Below are 24,417 nucleotides of genomic sequence, written 5' to 3'. Positions count from 1 at the left end.
TTTTACTCCTCCCTCTCCCTCCCTCCATCCAGTAGGATGCATAATGGGGCCGTTGTGTGGTGGTTTTGGAAGGAACTGATGGAAACCACCAGTCTCTCTCTCGCTCTCTCTCTCTCTCCCTCTCTCTCAAACAGACACACACACACACACATATGCTTAAACACCCATTCAGTGGGTGGAAGAAATAAGGTAATGGATGAAGGAAGGGAGACATGGACAGATGGAGAGAGGGATAGAAGGAGGTAGTGGGAGCCTGGAGCAGTAAGCTGTAATTGAACTTAATTGTGCAGTGATTGGTGTGTGTGTGCAGTATACAGTGTGTGTGTGTGTGTGTGTGTGTTTTAATGTGAATGCTCTCTGGTTCAGCAAGCTCCCTCCTGGGATTTCTGCCCACTTAAATCCAGACTAAACCAAACCTCTCTCTCTCTCTCTCCTCCTCCTCTCTTTTTCATCTTCCTCAGTCTCCCTTACTCCACTCTCGACCACAGATTTTCCAGGTCCTCAACTTCTCCAGACTTACACAACTGACAGTGGCCCACAGCAGAATATCCCTCTGGGGAGAACATTGATCCGATTCCCTTGAAGATACCTGATGCATGGAGTATATAGACATAATTAAATGGAATCACAAAGGTTCTGATGGCTTGATTGGGAACATAAAAGTATCTGACATACACTACCGTTCAAAAGTTTGGGGTCACCAATACAATTTTTTGGTGTTTTCCATTTAAAGTCACACTTTTATTTATCAAAAAAGTTGCAAAAACGAATAGAAAACATAGTCAAGACATTGAAAAGATTAGAAATTAAAATAATAATTTTGCTTTCGTTAAGAAATCAGCGAGACTGTTTTCAACATCATTGCACAAGGGTTTTCAAGTGTTTTCTAATCATCCAATAGCCTTCTAACATGATTAGCAAACACAATGTACCATTAGAACACTGGAGAGATGGTTGCTGGAAATGGGCCTCTATACAACTATGTACATATTCCATTAAAAATAGTCGTTTACCACATTAACAATGCATAGAGTGTATTTCTGATTTATTTAATGTTATATTCATTGAAAAGAAGTGCTTTTCCTTAAAAAATAAGACATTTCTACGTGACCCCAAAATGTTGAACGGTAGCTAGCTAGCCTTACATAAGTACAGCCTCAAGAAAATGCTATCCCTAACCTTAACCATAACCACTTAACACCTAAACTAGCGGACTAAAGGACTACTGGTGCTGACAAGGTCAGTGTTTATGATTCATTTAATGTCATATTCATTGAAAAAAAGTGATTTTCCTTAAAAATTAAGGACATTTCTAAGTGACCCCAAAATTTTGAACAGTAGCTAGCTAGACTTACATTCATTTGTACAGCCTGAACAAAATGCTAACCCTAACCTTGACCATAACCAATTAACACCTAAACTAGCGGACTAAAGGACTACAGGTGCTGACAAGCTCCTGCGTGCACCTATGTACACATTCCATTAAAAACCCGACGTTTTCAGCTAGAATAGTCCTTTACCACGTTAACAATGTATAAAGTGTATTTCTGATTCATTTAATGTTATATGAATCAGAAATACACTTTATACATTGTTATTGCTATTCAATGAAAAAAAGTGCTTTGCCTTCAAGGATAAGGACATTTCTAAGTGACCCCAAACTTTTGAATGGTAGTGTATCACAGACAAAATGCATAATGCTGTGTGTGTGTGTGTGTGTGTGTGTGTGTGTGTGTGTGTGTGTGTACTCACAGCTCTCGGAGGCCGGTGAGGCGATCTAACAGGCTGGTATCAAGGGAGGAGATGTGGTTCTTGGAAAGATCTCTGTGGAAAACAAACCAAAATATCCACACTTAAAATGAAAGCTTTAGGCCAAGATGATGTCATTTACCATACGACATGAATGGGTAAGTGCTAGGACATCGAATGTAATAATAGCAAAGCAGAGAGAGAGAGAAAGTGAAAAAAAAAAAAAAAAAAAAGAGTTGGCGATAAATAGAACCAGACACTTGAAATATGTAAGTGGCCGTGCCAAAGACCACAATGCTAAGGACATGACAATAGAGAATCCTCTGGTTAATAATGCTTTAGCGATGACACATCATACAGCTGTTGTCGACTAAAAATGCCATACATCATAGTTTTTTATTTTATTTTATTTTTTTAAATGGAACAACACACTTTACTTTTTCAGTTCATCCACTCAATGTTTTCAACAGCTCAAGGCTCAGTGAACTTTTCCAAATGCATAAAGTAGCAAAAAATAGTAATCCCTTTTTATTTGCAGAGCAAGAGGTGACAGCCATACATGTGTATTTATGTGCATGTGTGTGTGTGTGTGTGTGTGTGTGTGTACGCTTGTGTGCGTGTGTACTTCAGTACAGCTGGGGTAACCCACAAGAGACAGATTAAAAAATAAATAAAGAACAGCACAGATTGATACAGCAGCGTTATGAAGACTTTTGCTCCCCTAACATGGGTCAAGATCTAATGTTATTCTTGAAAAACCTGCTTTAAAACTCGCCGAGGACAGATTTATGTTAACTTTCCGTCTGATCGATCAGTTTACATGTAAATATACCTGAGAGAATACAATGAAAATGCACCATAAACACAGTCAGTATACAAATATGCAAATGACCGTATAACACGCTCTAGCAACTCAGACAACGTTAATGTTTCACCCAGTTTCTTCTACCCTACGGCATTTTTCATTTTATTGCATTAGAAATAGTGCTGGGCACGTTAACACGTTAAAGCATTATGCGTTTCCATGGCAACTCACTAGAAAAGGACGCGCATGACGTCATGTTTACGTGACTCCCGATTGTTAAAATTAGTCTCTAAAGTAATGCTAAACTTTAAGATATGACTAAACTAAAAGATATGCTGGTTATTTGTAGCTCTGCTCTTTTCGTTTAATAAACAGACCGCTCCAGTTCGACTGTAGGCGCGATAGCAGCGCTAAAGGAGCTAACGGAGCTAACTGGTAAACGGTGCCTGGACTCCGTTGCCGCGGAGTTATGGATCCCTTAAATTTAACGAATAGTATGTGCTGCATGAGGCACAGTCACATGCCTCAAAATGACTAAGTAGTATTCTCAATGATGTCATTCACGTTTCTGTAAAACTAAAAATCTGTTAGTGTGTTAGAATCAAACAACATATTATGTGCCAACTAACAATTCATCTTCACTAACCTTATATAAGCCTGAATATAAGTTTGATGCGTTGATCCAGCTCTAATAGAGGATTCTATTTGAGGATCTAGAGGATTAGGGCCACACAGGAAAAAGATATTTGAGTTCTGACTTTATTCTCAGAATTCTGACTTTATTCTCAGAATTCTGACTTTATTCTCAGAATTCTGACTTTATTCTCAGAATTCTGGCTTTAAAATTCTGAGTATAAAGTCAGAATTCTGACTTTGAAATTCTGAGTTTAAAATCAGAATTCTGACTTTAAAGTCAAAATTCTGACTTTATTCTGAGAATTCTGAATTTAAACTCAGAATTCTGACTTTAAAATTTTGAAAATAAAGTCAGAATTCTGACTTTATTCTCAGAATTCTGACTTTAAAATTCTGAGTTTAAAGTCAGAATTCTGAGTTTAAAGTCAACATTCTGACTTTATTCTGAGAATTCTGACTTTAAAATTCTGAAAATAAAGTCAGAATTCTGACTTTAAAATTCTGAGTTTAAAGTCAGAATTCTGAGTTTAAAGTCAACATTCTGACTTTATTCTGAGAATTCTGACTTTAAAATTCTGAAAATAAAGTCAGAATTCTGACTTTAAAATTTTGAAAATTTAGTCAGAATTCTGACTTTAAACTCAGAATTCTAACTTTATCCTCAAAATTCTGACTTTATTCTCAAAATTCTGACTTTAAAACTCAGAATACTGACTTCATTCCTTAGAACTCCTTAGAACACACATATACACACATACTCACAAGGACCGTACACAATTGCAAGCATTATTTCAAAAACTACGGTCGGAGTCTCGATAAACGAGCCAGGAAGTGAGAAAACTAAATTGGTTGAACTGTGTTCAGCGAGTTGCCAAAACAAACCAGGAGTGCAGAGGAGGAAGCAGGACGGAGCCAAAGCTAAGCTTCAGCCTCCTCCTCAGAGAGCATGCACGTGAGAACGACAAGACCAAAGGGGAAACAGAAGAAAACATCAACAAGGACCAAAAAGACACTGTGTGTTGTGTGCAGATATGAAAAAGCTGAACAGTCCTGCTGATCCATATCTCTATTCACTAGAAACAAATTAGAAAAATCAATTCACAGAAGAGAAAATGTGTGTATGAGTTTGTTATGGGAACGCACTCGCGCCTCTCTCTCTCTTTCACTCTTTCTGTGTGTGTGTGTGAAAAAAAGAGCAGGACGCCCATTCCCAAAAGGAAACATCTGTACATTCCAGACAAGCTGTGTAAGAAAGATGGAGACCAAAAAAGAGAGAGAGTGAGAGGGAGATATTCCTCCTCCTCTTCTGCTAAACCCATCAGTAGATGAAACAGGAACGGCACAAAGATGCTCCACCCATCAACTGATCGGTCACACTCACACATTAGGCAGATGACACCTCCTCTTATGTAATGTTGTCTGCATCTGTGCCAGGTGTTTATGTGTGTGTGTGTGTGTGTGTGTTTACTACTCGGCGACATAAGAAAAGAGTAGAGAAAGAGAGAGTGAAAGAAAGACGGAGATAATAAGTGTGTTTAACATGACAGTATAACGTGACCTTCACCATGTCTATTAACAACAGGCTCCCGTTCTCTCAGCTACCTCTGACCACACATGGTTTTACTTACACACACACAAGAAATATATAGAGAGACCCTGCAGAACACACTACGCACAAACACACACACACACACACACACACACACACAAACAGACACACACACAGAGCACACATATGGTTCTGTTTTACTGACGGTGTGGCCAGTGATCTAACCGCTCCTTATAAGGCCTGTCTGGTGCCACTTATTCTGAGCCTGAGAATGAGAACACACACACACACACACACACGCACGCACGCACACACACACACACACACACACACACACACAAACACACAGTCGTAGGTCACTTGTGGGGACTTTACATTCATTTCCTGGAGACTTACTCCATGCCTAACATGAATCCTACATTGCCCTGTTTCCTCAACCACTGACCTGACTGAAATGTTGCTTTTTTACCAACAGGTAACTACGGAAGAGGATTAGGGCCACACAGGAAAAAAATATTTGAGTTCTGAGTTTAAAGTCAGAATTCTGAGAATAAAGTCATAATTTTGAGTTTAAATTCATAACTCTGAGTTTAAAGTCAGAATTATGAATTTAAAGTCAGAATTATGAGAATAAAGTCAGAATTCTGAGTTTAAATTCATAAATTCTGAGCCAGAATTTTGAGTTTAAAGTCAGAATTCTGAGTTTAAAATGAGAATTCTGAGAATAAAATCAGGATTCCGAGTTTTAAAGTCAGAAATTCTGAGTTTAAAGTCATAATTCTGCGTTTAAATTCATAAATTCTGAGTTTAAATGAATAAATTCTGAGTTTTAAAGTCAGAAATTCTGAATTTAAAGTCAGAACTCAAATATTTTTTCCTGTGTGGCCCTAATCCACTTCTGCAGGTAACACAGCTCCCATTTGGGAAAATAAACAACCCTATTTAAAATGGCTAAAAATGTGCGTACGAACTAATCGCTACGGGAATGACTGAGGAAATTTTGGATACTAAAAAGGACAAAGAAAGCCAATAGAGAATTACTGTATATATCTGATTAAATTCTGCACTTAAATGGTGATGAAGACTCTGTAGGTCTGATTAGTATCTGCTTCGTCGTGGTGGCACAGTGGTCCAAGTCCCTGTAAGTGAAAGCCAGCGCTCCACTAACCCACTAAACACAGACTGCTCTGTGGTCGCTTTCATCCCCCTTTGGCCTGCCTGATTCCCCTCCCACCCCCACAAAACTTCAATCAATCTCTTTCCTCTTTTTTCTTTTTTCTCTCTCGGGTTTGCTCCGCTGCTTTGTTTACATTTGAAGGCCAGGCAGACCTTTAGGAGTCTGACTGGAGGAGACGCAGGAGGAGTTAAAGCTGATGGAGTTGTTGGAGGAGAAGGAGGAGGAGGAGGAGGAGGAGGAGGAGGCAAGCGTGAAGAAGAAGCGACATAGGCCAACTCTGGAGAACTATCAGCTCACTGTGAGCTGCACCTCATGCCTAACAGAGGTTAGGGACAGATCTAAGGAGTAGATTTCCCTACTGCAAGGAGAAGGAGCATGAAATTAGGGAGATGGGATGGGGGAGCTGTGAGAGTGGAGTGTTGATTGAGGAGATTTTAACATTTTGCTTCACAGGCCGACTCTCCTCTCCTCTCCTCTCCTCTTTAGAACATTCTGTCCATTTTTCCAGCTGCTGCTGCCTGGGTTGTCTGGTGTCCAGCTGGCAAGTGAAGGGCAGCTGTGTGCAGCACACACTCACAAGAGTGACACACTTTTTACATGCTGACAACACACGCAGAAGAAAATGCAACGTCGCCCCTTACACTCGTCATCTTTCTGGTAAAGAAAAGTGCGAAGCCCAACCATACCCAACATCTTTTGGAGTTCTTTCTCGGATGAAATTCATTCAGTTATTTGTAAGGTTTTAGGGTATGGATTACCACCAACATGTATATAGTAATGTATACAAGAGACGGTATGTAAAGGAGACCTATATTTAATCAAAATCCTCCATCTTTACAGCAGGCAAAAAAATTGGCTGAAGACATACGTACCAACACTAAAACAGTGGGTTAAAATTATAGGCCGACGTAAAAATTAGACTGAAGGAGGGACAAGTTAAAAGGGACTGGGGTAAATGGTTCAAATATAAACTACAAAAACGATCAGAAAACCCAAAAGTTCAGTATGACATCATTTGCGTTATAGATTTCCACACAGTAATCCTGTATGAGAACTCTGGTGAAGTCCCCCCCCCCCCCCGACATCTTGGCAGCAAACTCATGTTTTAGTAAACAATGGTGCGGTGGGACCTGCTTCTGCTTCCACTCGCCAGAGAAATGTAACGTAATGAGCATCAGGCAGCTGTCGTCGCCAGGGATTTCTCCATCAATATCAAGACAGAAAGCCATCGTACCGAGGCAGCAGGAGACAGAAAAGGGCTTCACAATAGTAATAATAATAAAAATATTCTGTTGTAGTCAAAACACCACAGATGTGGTGATAATATTTATTTATGCAATTTTAATTCATGTATTTTGCTTTGTGCCACTGAGCCGAGTTATTCTTTTCATTCATATTCCTTTTTTTAAAATCATAATTTCATACCACGATCTCAATGTTGAGATGTTTTTGTCCTGATTTAATTGAAACCGTTGTATCCATAGAAACGAGGCTAAACCAGACGCACTGTTTATGTTTTCATTTGCACATTCTTAGCATCTTATAAACCTTGTATGTCCAATACGAACTCATCATCCGGTCTTGTAGACCTGTTAGATTAATCGTTTTTAAATCATAATCGCAATTATTTCGTGAAGGTGATGTTGAATCGCGAAAATCGTAAAAATTTCACTTTAACTGAAGTATTTACGGTGCAACCCCGTTCATGTATCGGTGGCCGTACTGACTTCCGCTGAAGGCTGTGCCACATGGACCGAAAGTCATATCCCGATATATTTAGGCTAAATATCGATATACGATATGTATCCCGATATTTTTTAAGCAAAGTGAGAGCTGCGAAATGAGATGTTCAGTCAAAGTCAAACCGGCTATTTCAGTGAACAGTTGGAAAATCCTAAACTCTGTACTATATCGAGGAACAAGGCACTATATCAATATATGCGATATGGTCTAATTCCATATCGCGTTTAAAAATATATCGATATATCGCCCAGCCCTACTTCCGGCTCTGTCCTTCCGTCACGCGTTCTCCCCACAGATTGAAAACAAACATGGTACGGCTTCAACACTTCGGATGAAGAGCAAAAAATACTTGCGTTGTAAAGTCTGTCCGTGGCAGATAAAAACCACAGGACCAGGACAAGACCGAAAGGAGGTGGAAAAATATTACGGATTCAGTCGCGTTTCACATCGCAATAGACATGGTCCCGAAATACACAGTAGAAAAGGATAGCTTCCGACATATGCTTCATGTGCTGTACCCCCGCTACAAGCGGAAAACATTAAAATTAAAAAACAGTAAAATATTTAATCGTGATAAAATGCATTAATGTCATAGTTGATTTGCGATTAATCCCACACTATGATTTTTATCTATTCTAAATGTTGATTTCTTTTTGTCCCATTATTTTTCTAATTTTAATGCTCTTGCTTTAAGCCTCTCGCAGAGCTCCCCAGCTACGGCTTGTTTCCGATCTAGCTAGACCCGGTATGGTGTTGTAGTTTTGCTAACGTTACTAGTTGTTGCAATAGCATGTATGTGACAAAAACTACAAAGTTTGCTCGGCCAAAAAAAACTTGGCGGCGTTAAAATGGGTTTGCATTAACGACGTTAATAAGTAGGGATGGGGCCGATCCGATCTAGTATCGGTATCGGGTACCAATACACTCGTAATTCACGGATCGAAAATTACCGATCCAACTGTAAAGATTTCGGATCTGATCCGTCTGTGCTTTAATGTTGTCTGCTGAAATGTCTCCACAGGTGATTCTCTGACTGCTCTGCTAGCTGGCTGCAAAAAGTGGAATGGATTTCCTGAACGGAGGCATGTCTCAATGAGACGCGGTGTAATGATGCACGCCTCCGTTTCAGGAAATCCATTTCACAGTTTACAGCCAGCTAGCAGGAGAGCATTATTGAGCAGGTGTTAACCAGGAAAATCAGCTCCACAACCTCCACTGCAGCCGACGTAATCCCTGCCGTGAAAAAAAGCGGATCGGCGTATTAATAACGCGTTAAACTGACAGCACTAGTAATCGGGTTTTGAGAGAAGAAAATCTGGATTTTATTGGGACGTACAGCACCGAGCTCTGCCACAGTCGATGTCTGTGCCACTTCAGCACCTTCAGCTTCTGTATTGACTTCAATTATTTTTTGTCCAGCTCCAATTTTCATATTCAAAACAATGTCGGCTCCAACTGTAGATGTGTCACGGTTTTAATTTCACAGGATCGATGTTATAACGGCCCTGTTAACACTGAGCCAAAACACGGATATAGAGAGTTATTATGTGATATCTCCGAGTGCACGACTCTCTGGGCTGCGCAAAAATTTTAAGTCTGTAGTCGTGGATGTTTGTATCTAACTGCGGGGGGGGGGGGGGGGGGGGGGGAACCAATTACCACTCCCATGGTTCTCTCTGTCGATGAATGATGTCCTGTCAAGCTGGTGCAAAAAAAACAAATACATCCAATTCTTCTGCAGTGAACACCTGCTACATTTTACTGCTTAACACGCCCCTGAGCAATGGGTTAAACTTTGAAATTGGCTGCATAGAAAACACATCAAACATCTATCAAATGGTGAAAAAACAAAGTCACACACACACACCGACCTCAGTATTCTGCCCAAGGACACTTCACAACATGAGTATCGGAGACGCTGCGGACTGGACCACAGACTGTAAAGCCTTTTGCCCGTCTTAAAGGACCACCCACTATCACCCCTGTGCTACAGCTGCTTTAATCCCTCAGGTTTCAACGGGTCTCGTCTTTTCCATTGAAATATCACAAAACACTAAACTTATAACAGAGGCGTTTGAGTCTTTACAAATGCAAGAACAAATGTTTTTTTGTCAGGCGAAGCAATTCATACCACGACACAGCACTAATGTTGGGCAAACGACGACGTGCAAAATCTGTATCTCACTCTTTTTCTGGTTTCGTTGCTCCGTGTAACAAAGAAATCATCAAAACTGAATCATTTTGGTTTGAGAACGTCGTCATTTCCAGGTTTGACAAACACTGATCAATATTTTTCTACATTTTCTGACATTTTATGGGCCAAACGATTACTCGATTAATTGAGAAAATTATTATTAATATAATCTTCTCTACTCTTTTTGTGTGTCATTGCCAAAATGAGCTTTGAAAGTGCAATATTCAGATACACTAGTACTTTTCTTTTGCTAAATTTTAGTTGACTGTATACTGAATACATTCAGTAACTGAATGGCCTTACTGCGAAACCTTCCAAAATAAAGCTCTGGTGCAAGTTCAGGCAGGAAGACTTGGATCATAGTTCCATTCTCATACTTCGTGGACTGTCACTTCCTAGCTGTCAGTTCCTGAGGTGTCAATGCTTGCTCTGTTGTCACGCTCACAGTCCACCGAAGCATCACCGCCAAGTCTTTGCCGTCTCAGCTGATCCATCATTCGCCCTCCTTCATCAGTCTAACTAGATCACCAACCACCATCACCACCAGGTGGTGTCTGGAGCTTCAGCTTTGTCCTTATGTCCCTGTTCACACCCAAGCACCAAAGACTCTAAAGATGCATGCTGGTCTTTCCCATTAAATCTCGACACCACTGCAACTCCCACCACTGTGAAGCTCCGGAAAGGAAACCGACCCGTTAACCGTAATTAGGTCTAATGCAATACCGCACCTACCCGTACACGTTAATTAAAGCCTCTAAAAGATCAAAAATATGCAATGAAAACACACACAATTACTGCAGCGCTTCACTATTCTACATCCATTGCACATAGCGATGCAATGGAGCCATGCAGGGAGTGCACAAGCTGTCTTTTTCTTCCTTCAAGTTTCAAAATAAAAGTTATTTTGGCTTGATAAGAGCTTTTTATTTTATATTGCACATATTTATTTCTGTGATCACCTGCCTGGGAGCAGTTGTATGCTTGTGGAAACGCAACTTAAACGTGCCGTGCTGAGGCGAGGCAAGTGGAGCTGGTGCTAAATAGAATCATATAAGTTTCTTCGGCTTGTCCTCATAGGAAAATCTTTTTGGTTCCAGGTAAATCTTTTTTATAAAGATTCCACCAAGAACCCTTTTGGAGGGTTCCACCAAGTACCCTTTAAAAACCCTTTATTCAGGGGTTTTAAAGGGTTCTCTGGATCAAAATGGTTCTTACTGGAACCATTAGTGTTACCAAGAACCCTTTCTTCGGGAAAGGGTTTTTCAGAAACAAATGGTTCCAGGTAGAATCTCAGCCCTTGTAGAAGGAACCTTTTGGAACCCTTATTTCTGAGAGTGTGGAAGCACGTCAAAATAGTAGAGCTGCAACTAAGGATTATTTTCGTAATCGATTAATCTGTCGATAATTTTCTCACGGCTCACATCAAAATCATATTTAAATTGCATAACGTTTTGTCAAGAAGATATAAAAAGGAAGGATATCTCCAGAAGGGTTGAGCTGAGACAACTGGCAAATATCTCCACACATGTTTTTTAACCTCTGCATTACCCTGAGAGTCTGTATATCTGTTTCCTTTTCAGGGTTTTCCATCTGTGAATACATCACATCTGGCAGAGGGGCTGGGAGGTTTGGAAGGAAGGACTGAGTATGACACAGCAGTGTACTTTCAGTGAAAGTCTATTGTAAGTGGGGGGGGGGTATAGGTTTGAAGACAAGGCCGTCCCGTCTTCTCGTCTCCCTGTTCCTTCACTTATTTATTACTTTCTGGAATGTCTGTGCTTCTTCGAGTGATGTCATGAGCGACTATCACTATGGTAACACAACAAAAATCCCCCTCGCATATGGTCCGTACATCGAGTCTTTTCTTTCCCCACTTCATTAGCATCAGTTGTGTGTGTGTGTGTGTGCATGTTGTATAGAGGATCACCACCTTTGAAGGAGGACAAACGGAGGAACAAAAAGTAAGAGGACGATTGAGTCTCTCGTCTGTGTGACAGCTGTGAAGCCTCATGGCCAAAGTGCAAAAGCCAAAACTCTCCTCTGTTACGGCACAAAATCGCGTTTAGATTACCTTGCCTGCAGTGTGTGTGCGCGTGTGTGTGTGCACCTCGCCGCCATGGTAACGCCACAAGATTATCCTGAGTGGAGCTGACAGGACCAGGAAGTGCGCGATCATGAACGCGTTTATAGTACAGGTTAACAGTGCGCAGCAGAACAACAACAACTGCAGTCTTCAACAATGTTACGAGGTTAATTCGGAAACTTAATCCATAATCTTTTTGTGATTTGACATTAAAAAATTACTTTCAACTATTGGTAAGTATGTATTACGAGTTGGTCGATACACTACCGTTCAAAAGTTTGGGGTCACTTAGAAATGTCTTTGTTTTTGAAGGAAAAACTCTTTTTTTTCAATGAATATAACATTAAATGAATCAGAAATACACTCTATACATTGTTAATGTGGTAAACGACTATTCTAGCTACAAACGTCTGGTTTTTAATGGAATATGCGTACTGCAACAGGCCTATTAACGGCTAGTGCTGATACGGCCCTGATAAAGAACACAATTCCTATCACATTCCACATTTCCACATGGAGAAGCTAAGAAGCTAAAACAATCAGAAATCTTGACCAGGCAACACTACGCTGATGAGATGTTCAGTGTGCGGCACTTTAAGTGTGCAATCTGCACACGACACAAGGGTTATAGAGACTTTAAAAAAAAAAAACCTGAGTCTATTCCACAAGCATTTCCCAGAAGTGATTCCACAGTTGCATAAACTGTCTGAATGAAGTGTGAAGAGATTTTTATTATGTGTGTGGGTTAGAACAGATGGGCCAGTATGTAAGGGGAATGCTCGTCGTCGGCAACATGTTAAAATACTCTCATTACAACTGGATCTGTTTTTATTGTTTTGTTTTGTTTTGATCAACAGATTTAGAAGCCAGACAGAAAATAGTTGGTAGTTTGGAGGTACATAAAGTGGTTATTATTTACATAATCGATTAATCGAATGGTAGTTTGGTCCATAAAATGTCCATCAGTGTTTGTCAAACCTGGAAATGACGATGTTCTCCAATGTCTCGTTTTGTCCACAAACCAAATTTATTCGGTTTTTAATGATTTCTTTGTTATGTGGAGCAAAGAAACCGGAAAATATTCACATTTAAGAAGCTAAAAATATCAAAAATCTTGCTTCAGTCATAAAAAAACCCTTAATCAATTGATCGAGTAATTGTTTCGTATATAATATATAATATTATATTTGTCCTGTTTCTGTAATAATACATTATATTAGAACTTGGCAAAACACAGAGACAGTTATTTAGATAACTGAAATAATAATGCTATATGATTTGATAGTCGACAAATCCTGAACATTACAAGCTTAAAACAAGATTTTGGTGTCAGACCAGTACTTTAAATACAGATAAAATAAATGCTATTAACGTTACAACCACCATTTAACATTTCTTAACAATGTGCATTTTTCAAAATTCTGAATTGTGTTTTTTGGTAACACTTCATATTAAGGAACACATTAACTAGGTGCTTACTTACATATCGTTAACCTTATAGCATAATTGCCGAAGTAATTTTTTTGGTAATTGCGATATCTGCCTAACTTTACCAATGTGCGTGCAAGTTTTTTTGAATTGTTTTCGGAAAACGTTCAAATATGACTTAGGCAACTATGCTATTAGGCTAATATAAGTTGCATACTAGCTCTTTATTAGTAATTATTAAGCACATATTAACACCTTATTGTACATAACCTTATTCTACCACTATTACGACATAAATAAAGATTTTTCCTACATAAGGTGTTAATACGTGCTTAATATTTACTAATAAAGGGCTAGTACGCTATTCATAATGCATGTTAGTTAGCACCTAGTTAATGGTGAATATGTTCCTTAATATAAGGCTTTACCGTTGTTTCTTGTTTTTAATGTAAATGCTATTCTTGCTAAAGCTTCAGAGAGAATTATCCATGAATAACTAAAACCCCAGTGGGGCCGCTAGGACTGTAAATATCCTCGTCTGAGAATAGCACAATAACTAAAACTGTATAATGTGCAATGAATGATGTATGATGTGTAACGTATAATGAATAATATTGGATGCTGTTTGTTTTCCCATAGGCTATTTGGAATGCTGGTGGTAATAGTATTCAAAATGATCCTAGCATTAAATTCTTCTTTACGAGGGGAGGCTAAACGCATATATAAAAACCGTTTGGCAGCAGATCAGTCAGGCTTCACTCTCTCGTGCCTCTCTTGCTACAGCAACAGTTCGGGGGGTCACGTCACAACGCTTTCAGGTTTAGGTTTTTTCGAGAGGGAAAGTGGACATTCGGAAATTTAATTCGCGTCATCACACACTTTCCCTCTGCTGAAACGAGTGCCAGACACTGTACATGCTTTGGAGCACCATCTGGCTTCCTTGTGTGTCTTTATTGAAAAAGTAAATAAATGACAAGTTAGATATTAGAATACAAATAACAGAAATTACGCAGCCCTCCATGCCCTGCGCTAATCAGCCCCAGCTATTAAGTTCAGCAGAGCTTCATTTTAAGTCAATGAACTGAGCAATGACGCAACTCTACTACGTTATCAACTATTTTGATAATCTATAATCGGTTTGAAGCCTTTTTCATGATTAAAACGAGACTTCTGATTGTTTTAGCTTCTTAAATGTGAATATTCTCTTCATTCCTTTGCTCCACATAACAAAGAAATCATTAAAACTGAATCATTTTGGTTTGTCGACAAAACGAGACATTCGAGAAAATCGTCACTTCCAAGTGATAATGTGAACACACACTCCATTATTCACTGACAATAATCATGACATGTGTTGCTTATTTGAGACGGTAGAGTGCAACATTTAAATATGAACACTTTTCACAAAACATCGATTAAGCCTACAAGCTCACAACGGAACAACATTGCGCTAGTAAAGCAAAAACAACCACAAACAGGTTGGAGTATGAAATTTAGAGCCGCAACTAACGATTATTAATCTGTTGATTATTTTCTCCATGACTCGCTTGGTCCATAAAATGTCAGAAAATGTTAAAAAACATTGATCAGTGTTTGTCAGACCTGGAAATGATGATGTTCTTGAACGTCTCGTTTTGTCCACAAACCAAAATGATTCAGTTTTACTGATTTCTTTGTTATGTGGAGCAAAGAAACGAAAAAAATATTCACATTAAAGAAGTTGTTTTAATCATGAAATAAGCTTCAAACTGATTAATCGATTATCAAAATAGTTGACGATTAATTTAGTCATCGATTAATTGTTTCAGCTCTAAGTGCAACATTTAAATATGAACACTTTATGCCCAGGACAGAACAACAACATTGCGCTAGTAAAGCAAAAACAACCGCAAACAGGTTGGAGTATGAAGTTTAGGGCCGATTATAAATCTGTTGATTATTTTCTCGATGAATCGTTCGGTCCATAAAATTGTAAAAAACCGTTGATCAGTGCCAGGACAGAACAACAACATTGCGCTAGTAAAGCAAAAACAAACGCAAACAGGTTGGATTATGACGTTTTTGCAGGAGTGAATTTGACCGCTCAAAAAGCCTCGTCCTTCAGAAGTATGATGGGATAAACACTTCCTGCATCTGCCCGACAACAACAACAACAACGACAACAACAACAACAACAACAATAAATGACCAAAGGTCACACACACGGAAACTTTAAACTTTGACCCCTTCTCCAAAGAATAAAATAAAAGTTAGCATTGGTCTATTTCTTCATTTCATCAACAAAAAACCTTTTCTTGTTGATATTTAAAGGACAGCTCCCCAAGGCCTTAAATTCACACGCACAACTTCCTTTGAGTTTTAGGCGGCTAACTCATCATAGAAATCATGAAAAACATTGTAAAGGCCCTCTTTTCATTCCTAAAGAAACTGTAGAATGCCTCAAACAAAATATATAAAGACGTATACTGCCTCTGTTTTATTATCTAATACATTACATCTAGGAGTCCTACTACTGAGACTATTACTGAGACATTACCATTCAAGTCTCATTTTCCGTTCATTAAGCACAGACTCGATGTCTTTTCCTGCCAGCATTGGTCATGAAATCCAATTTACTGAAGGCAAAATATCAGATTTTAATTCCATACATCCCCTCACCTGTTAGGAACCTGGAGATCAAGAGGCCAAATTAAAGCAAGAAAAATTATTCACAGTGAGTCACAGCTTTTGCTGGTACAGTAGGACCAAGACAGTTTATGTGGTCTGGTGCAATTAGTCCTCCAATAGAGTCTGACGGGATTAAAGAGGATCTGCGTCCAATTAAAGTCACGCACAGAGCCGTTCATATCTCATGTGTGCATTGGGCTATGGGTTAAGAAGACTCAGTTTTGACTTGAGTGTTCTTGCTTCAAAAAAAGTTTTATTTACTTTATTTTCAGTGCATTGATGTAAGGTCTTATGGTAAGTGTTTAAGTCAAATAAAAGAAGGTAGTTGCAGAGAGGGTGGGGGGGGGATATATAACCAATAACATATGGTTTCCTTTGGCACAGAACAGAATGTTCTCACTGCAGCAGCAGCACCAGAGGCGGACGACTGATCCGCACCTCAAACACCAGCCTCACTTCTCTGGTATCCAACGCCATTCACACTATACCGACACACACACACACACACACACACACACACACACACACACACACACACACACACACACACACACACACACACACACACACACACACACACACACACACACACACACACACACACACACACACACACACACACACACACACACACACACACACACACAGACGCACACGCACAAAGGCTTCCATTAGAAGCCACGAAAGAGTAACCCTTGAGTACAGAGAAAGACCATTTTTGTAGCTTCGCATTTTCACAGGGATGAACCTCGTTTTTTTTTCCCCAAGGCCACATCAATGCAGCAGTCACATCTGTCAGTGTTTATAAATAACTGTCAACTCTAAATGATTTACGTAATTAATCAATAAGTTGATTGGTCCAGTTATTAATTTTTCCTGTTTACATAATATATTTACATATACATATATACATACGTATACATATACATACATATAAATATACATATATATATATATATATGTATATATATATACATATACATATTATGTATGTATATATACATACATACATATACATATATACATATACACAAATAATATTATATTCAGTTTCAAGAAACAGAAATGCTAAAATTGATAATAAATTGTTGCTTTCGTCAGTAAAATTGCCTTAATAACACACCTGTATACAGGGCCTGTGTCACAGGGGGGCATGTGAGGGTCCCCCCCCCCAGTTGTATGCGTCCACAAAAACATCCACAACAACAAAACAGTTTCGGCCTGACATACATGCAACTACACTCTTAGAAATAAGGGTTCCAAAGAGGTTCTTCTACAAGGGCTGAGGTTCTACCTGGAAACATTTGCTTCTGAAAAACCCTTTCCCGAAGAAACGTTTTTTCAAGGGTTCTTGGTAACACTAATGGTTCCAGTAAGAACCATTTTGATCCAGAGAATCCTTTAAAATCCCTTTCCTGAATAAAGGGTACCAGTTGGAACCTTTATAAAAAGGTTATACCTGGAGCCAAAAAGGGTTCTCCTATGAGGACAAGCCGAAGAACCTTATATGGTTCTACTTAGCACTTTTATTTCTAAGAGTGTATAGGGACCACGCTGTCTTAAGTGAACTATTTATATGATTTCCTGCATATTTTTTGTCATCATTAAATAGCGAAGTGACATATACTTGAATGTTCTCGTCACAAACTATCGATTTGTTGATTATATAACAGTCAAATGTTGTTATGCAGCTTCTCTGAAGCCAGTTTAGAGTATGGTTTCATCAATAATAATCCTTGCCATTTTTAAAAGTACTCTCACAGTCTCTACATCCTGCTTTAAAGGTGCCATATGTAAGAATGTGGCCAAAAACGGTTACTACATTGAAATTCAAAATACCGAGGTCTTTTAGGTTTCGTTTTCTGACGTAACTGGCAACCCGTGGTTGCTCGGGCAGCTGAGACTCTACTGACTGCAATGATTGGTAGACGGCGGTAGGTGGCGCCACATGCCAAAACATGATTTCAAAACATAAACATGATTTGCAGTCTGCAAAATATTTGTTTTAATGCAAATATTTTGGCTGTACTGCTGTTGTTGGTGAGTTCAGTTTGTTATATGAACATTATTCCTGAGTCTCTGTGACATATTAAGAGGATTTTATGGCCAGTTGCTTTAGATTTATTACATAATGCACCTTTAATTAATGTGCATTCCATTTTAAAACAGTACTATGATTACTGTAGTTTCACCAACCTGCAATTATTTTATGGTGAAATTTGCATTGTATCTAATGGAAAAGTCAATTTATTTTCAATAGATTTTTTTGGTAGTAGTTCTAAAACAATACATATTTATTTTCAGAAGCTATCACATGGTTAAAATAATTATATTTAATTTTGTGGTAAAAAAAAAATAAAAAAATAAGGTTATCCTGGTGCCAGGGCCTGCCTGGATGATGCAGAAGAAGAAAGTGTGTGATGTGATGTGGAAAAAAACATGATAAACAAGTTGCATCATACAGAAAGTAGAAAGTATGTGTTTTTTTTAAATCTAATAAAGCGTTTTTTAACTAGTTAGAACAAATTGACCTGCTGTACTTACAGCACGCTGGTGGCCAGCGGGATGTCCGCCGCAGCTGGGGCCCTCTCCAGGCCGACGTTGGAGCAGTTGACGACGCAGGACGACGACGGTGACGACGGCGGCGGCTGCTGCGGTTGTCCTGCCGCCAGCGCGCAGCTGCAGTTAACGGGACAGGGGCTGCAGCTCCTGCCGCCGTCCCCCCGCGGCCCGGAGCCCCATACCTCCAGGCAGCAGAGCGCCACAAGCAGGCCGGAGAAGAAGCTGAACCTCGGTGCGCAGACGCCATGTTTTCGCTTGGATAAAGTCTGTCCATTTCCACAAGGCATAGCTCACTCACATCTCATCGCCCCTGATGGTGTAAGTCCTCTCTGGCTGGGAAGGAAACAAAACAGTGAAGACGCGTCCTTTTTATTCTTTCTTTCTTTCTTTTTTAGACAAAAACAGGAGAAAGGGGGTCGAGGTTTAATGTCCCCCTGCGTTTTCCTCGCTCTTGAGCTCAAATCCCCTTTCTCTGAAAATCTAACGGAGCTTCTCCAAAACTCTTTCAAGGGAGAGAAGAAAAAAAAAAGTTTGGGAGAACTTCCTCTCTCCTCCTCCTTCTCCTACTGCATGCAGTCCCCTGAACCGCCGCTAGGACGTGGCACACAGCTGTATGTCAGTCAATGTCAAAGATGTAGAAGTTTGGGATTAGAGCTGCAACTGAATTTACAATTATTTTCATAATCGATTAATTTCGATTAACCGAGTAATCGTTTGATCCATAAAAAGTAAAAAAAAAAGAAAAAAAAAAAAAGAAGTTGATCAGTGTTTTGTCCACAAACAGAAATTATTCACTTTTAATAATTTTCAAAATTATTCACATTTAAGAAACTGAAAACAAATCTGAAATCTTGTTTTAATAACGAATTTTTTTTTGATCAAAAATAGTTGACGATTCATTTAGTAATCGATTAGTAATGCTTCAGCTCTATTTTGGATTTTACATTGGGTTTTTTTTTTCCGATTGGATTATAGATTAGATATCAGATTATAGAGCGGGTTTGCTAGTTTTTGCATTAGTTGTAATTTTTTTTTGTACATGCTTAGTTTTTTGTGATAGGGAGTATTCGCCCGGTGCAACATTCAAAACGGGCAAAAACAATAAGTATTGTGTCAGAAAAACCCAGCAAAAGATGCCATTTTAAAAGTTAATAGGACAAAATGAACAATCATGGAATCAAATCAAACAGTCTAAACAAGAAAATGTGCATCTTACTGCTAACATTGGATGCAGTTAGTGTGTAAGGTAAAAAGACACATGTGAACATGACAAGATAAATGATAATACTAATACATTTTAATTTCAGTCTGAAACAGCGCGGCTGAAGAGAGCTTCAGTGAGGAGAGATTTTTATCGGCTGGTTTGCAGCAACTAGGAGGTTTTTGACCATAAAAACAAGTTAATGTTAATTTACATATTTTTATTTAAACGTCCAGTGTGTAACATTAAGGTTTATTATCAGAATTTATTTTCAAAAAAAGTCCTGTAAATATGTTTGCAGAAATGGTTTTAAAATGAAAACCTTTTGTTTGTGTCGCCTCAGAAAAAAAAAAGTCTTTCATATGACACTTCACAGAATGCAGCCGTCTTCTGACAAAGCAGCAGAAGAAGCAGAAGCTTATGACTCAAACGCACACAGAGAAAGTTCTTCCTTGTTTGCATAGGCCATCACAGACACTTCTTGATGTGCTTGGCAAAGGAAAGGATGAGAGGAGAAATCCTCAGTCTGGATTGGGTCACCACCACCAGACTCTCATTAAATCGTTTGTACAATCCACGCTGAAAAGACTATGGAAAGCAGAATACTAAGTCCTAAAAAACTGCACTTAAGTAAATGCATTATTGATGTTGTTATTTCTTTGACCGACGATACAAATACATTTAACTTTAAGATATTACATATTGGTAAATATAGGATAAACACACAGATAAATGTATTAAACTTTATAAATAAAGACTTTGAACTGACCTTGACAATGTCAAAACATGTCAACATGCGTCCTTTACGGCATTTAGGGAGTTTATAATGTGATATTGTGCCACATATCAATCCACACAATCCATTTGAGTGAATATAAAATCTAGGCCATCCTTCTTTTCTTCACCAACAAACACCAACAGCAATCATATGCATACATATATATGTATGTATGTATATAGTAATGGTAGCAATTGTCCATCACTTGTTGTCCTTGAAAGACCACAGAGAATTTGTTTTCAAAGGGACAAGTGGAGGAGAAAATAATCTATATTTCTTACATCCTTTGGGGCAAGCAAACATTCTTTTTTTTCTTCTTTTTTACCTCAGTAATGATGAACATTCTTCAGAATTGTAACATGAAATCAATAACTCACACACACACCTCGCCTCACTGTGCAATAATGGAATATTCCACCCCCGTGCTATATTCAGCTCTACTCTATCCTCATTCCATTTGTGAATATATTACACATAGTTTTCTTTCGTGTATATTCTCAAAGGTGCTGAAGAGGATTATGGCCACGCAGGAAAACAATGTTTGAGTTCTGAGTTTTAAAAGAATTCTGATTTTAATCTGAGAACTCTGACTTTAAAACTCAGAATTCTGACTTTATTCTCTGAATTCTGACTAAACTCTGAATTCTGACTTTAAACTCAGAATTCTGACTTTATTCTGAAAATTTTGACTTTAAACCCATAGTTCTGACTTTATTCTCAGAATTCTTAATTTAAACTCTGAATTCTGACTACTAACCTCCTAGTTTCTGTAAACGAGCCGATAGAAATCCTCTTTTCTGACTGTGTTTTTCTGCTGCGAGATTTCAGAGTGAACTTTCACCCCCAGAAGACAGAGTCTTGTGATTGGCCAGTACTATCCAGCACATCCGTTCTCAGAATCGCAGCGCCCCCCTCTGGAACGGCGGATGCACTGCTTCTCATTATCAAAACATTGTTTTAACAGTGTTTAAAAATAGCTTCTTCACGACTCTCCGCCGCAGTCCCTTTTATGACTTTAAACCGGAGTCAGACCCAGAGTCAGAAGACACTGTTCCTCGTGAAACACCTCCACAACGGACGTTATTCTTCTTCTGCGGTTCAATGTACGTAACCGGATGTGCCCGGACTAGTGCCCGGAGCAGGACGATCGGCTGTTCAGGAGAACCGCTGCTTACGTAACTATTACAGGATTTTCAGTGATCTCGTTGAGCCCCGAGATTACAATAAAACACAACGTTCTCAGCAGTGGCTGAACTGTTTGTTTCGAACCGTCAGGGCTTCATAAACAAGGTAATGACGCAGATACACACCAAAAAAACAGCGATAATAGGAACTTCCTGTCTAGTTCCGCTTTAAACTCAGAATTCTGACTTTATTCTCAGAATTCTGACTTTATTCTCTGAATTCTGACTAAACTCTGAATTCTGACTTTAAACTAAGAATTCTGACTTTGAACTAAGAAGAATAAAGTCAGAATTCTGATTTTAAAGTCAGAACTCAAATATTTTTTTCCTGTGCCCTAATCCTCTTTTGTACAAAGGTGATATACTGATATACTAATACAACACTGCTGCTCTAAAGCATACACACTTTTTATGCCTGTTATTGACACTTGGAAATGAACCACGTAAGCCCAGGATAAGGCTTCTCTATCAAGAATATTCATTCTAATATTGGCATATGGATTTTACCTGGCAATATGTTCTCGTATCTGCTCGAACCTTAGTAATTGGGTTTAAAAGTACATTTCTGACTTCTGGGGCTAATATGTTTGCCTGTAATAATGCATTAAATGTAGCGCTGTCTGGCCTGGACTGGTCCAGTCTGGCTGCATGAACATAAAACGAGCTTGGCTTCTGTTTGGTTATGGGGAGGGTCCTCCAGCCCCGGCCAGGAAAACAGCACTTAGTAAGGCCTCTGTCTGTGTTATTGTAGGGCTACAGGAAGAGAGGGAGGTGGGGTGGGGGGAGAGGGGTTGATGAAGGAGGGAGAGGTCTGGACAGAGGTGCAGGAGATGGAAGCACAAGACAAGAGAGTTGTTGTCAAAGACTGAGGGATATGGATTTGTTTGATGGAAAAAAAACAAAGATGAATCCAGAAACCAGGAAAGAGTGAAAGAGGATGGAAACAGGAAATCATCATGGATCATAATATACTGATAATAAAGACATTTGCTGCACACGAGTGAAAGGAGGAGTTCTTGTAGTAATGATCTGCTCTCATTTGAAGACTGTCACCGGTCAGTGACTACAAATGCAATGTATTTATTATGATAAACCACTCATCTGACTGCGCTTTATGTCAGAATTCCAACTCTACACAGACACAAACATTTAGTCACTGGTACCTGGAACTGAAAAATATAGTATTTGACGTATTTGTTTGATTTTTACAAATTCCTCCTGCGGGCCAGATTGGACCCTCTGTTTGACACCCCTGATACCGGCAAATGTACCTAATAATAGATCATTTCAGTCTTATTCAGGATGTAATAAAAGGAAGCTGTCATGTATACACTCTTAGAAATAAAAGTGCCAAGTAGAACATTATATAAGGTTCTTCGGCTTGGCCTCATAGGAGAACCCTTTTTGGTTCCAGGTAGAACCATTTACAAAGGTTCCACCTGGAACCCTTGGTGTTACCAAGAACCCTCTTAAAACCCTTTATTCAGGAAAGGGCTTCCAAAGGTTCATCTGAAACAAAATGGTTCTTACTGGAACCATCAGTGTTACCAAGAACCATTGAAAAACAAATGGTTCCAGGTAGAACCTCAGCCCTCGTAGAAGAACACTTTTGGAGCCCTTATTTTCTAAGAGTGTAGTAGAGCTGCAACTAATAATTAATCGTAATTCATTTTCGATTAATCTGTCGATTATTTTCTCGATTACTTGATTGGTCCATAAAATGTCACAAAACGTTAAAAAACGTTAATCAGTGTTTGTCAAACCTGGAAATGACGCAGTCTCGAATGTCTTGTTTGTCCAGAAACCAAAATTATTCCGTTTTCACATTTAAGAAGCTAAAACAATCAGAAATCTTGTTTTAATCATGAAAAAAGCTTGAAACCTTTTATCAATTATCAAAATGGTTGACAATTAATTTAGTAATCGTTTAATAATCGATTAATTAATTAATTGTTTCAGCCCTAGTTTTTTTTAAATATATACATAGACCACAGTGGAAGAAAATATATTGAGAAAAGGATAGGACCCTGTGAGCTAAACACTACTCACTGGGGTTCAGGAAGGACAACAAGATCGGTTTGAGTGAGTACAGTCCGGTTTATTGCAACAGAAATAATCACACGAACAAAGGAAGCCAGCTGTTGCTGTGGTGTCAACCTCTCTCTTTCTCTGTCTCTTTCTCCGTCTCTTTCTGCGTGCGTGTGGACCCAGCCTACTGCAAGAAGCCCAGAACCAGGTTACAAACATGCTTATATAGCTGACTAATTACCTGATTCTGTCCAGCTGTTTGATCACCGGCTGAGCCACTCCTCCCTTCCCTCCAGCAGCCGCCGCTCTAACCAAGCCCCACTGCCACATACCCCCACCGCCCGACTTAGGCCGGGACCCCGCCGGCCGCAAGCCCACTCCCCCCCCCCTCCGCAGAGCGGGAGAGGAAGTCAGCCACGGCCATGCGGTTCCCCGGCCTATGGATCACCTTGAACCGGAAAGGCTGTAAAGCCAGATACCAGCGAGTGATCCGCGCGTTGGCATCTTTCATGCGGTGGAGCCATTGGAGCGGGGCATGGTCCGACCAGAGGGTGAATGGGCGCCCCAGGAGATAATAGCGGAGGGCACCGACCGCCCACCGTATGGCGAGGCACTCCTTCTCCACCGTACTGT

At 39.3% G+C, this 24,417-nt stretch overlaps 1 protein-coding gene across 1 annotated transcript in view; it reads right to left on the bottom strand.

Moving 5' to 3' along the window:
- The window catches only part of pkd1a (polycystic kidney disease 1a), a gene marked incomplete at its 5' end in the record, with an annotated part of 84,456 nt that extends 65,576 nt beyond the window's left edge, over positions 1-18,880 (bottom strand). Inside the window, 3 exons of the mRNA XM_083906043.1 lie at positions 521-589; positions 1,753-1,824; positions 18,576-18,880. Coding sequence (XP_083762169.1) covers positions 521-589; positions 1,753-1,824; positions 18,576-18,880 — 446 coding nt within the window. The remainder of the gene's footprint in view (positions 1-520; positions 590-1,752; positions 1,825-18,575) is intronic.
- Positions 18,881-24,417: the final 5,537 nt, after the last annotated feature.

The sequence above is a fragment of the Microchirus variegatus genome (assembly GCF_963457635.1).
Source record: "Microchirus variegatus genome assembly, chromosome: 19".
NCBI classification, from domain to species: Eukaryota; Metazoa; Chordata; class Actinopteri; order Pleuronectiformes; family Soleidae; genus Microchirus; species Microchirus variegatus.
The sequence above is the reverse complement of the archived record's forward strand: the minus strand, read 5'-3'. Positions and strand labels throughout refer to the sequence as shown.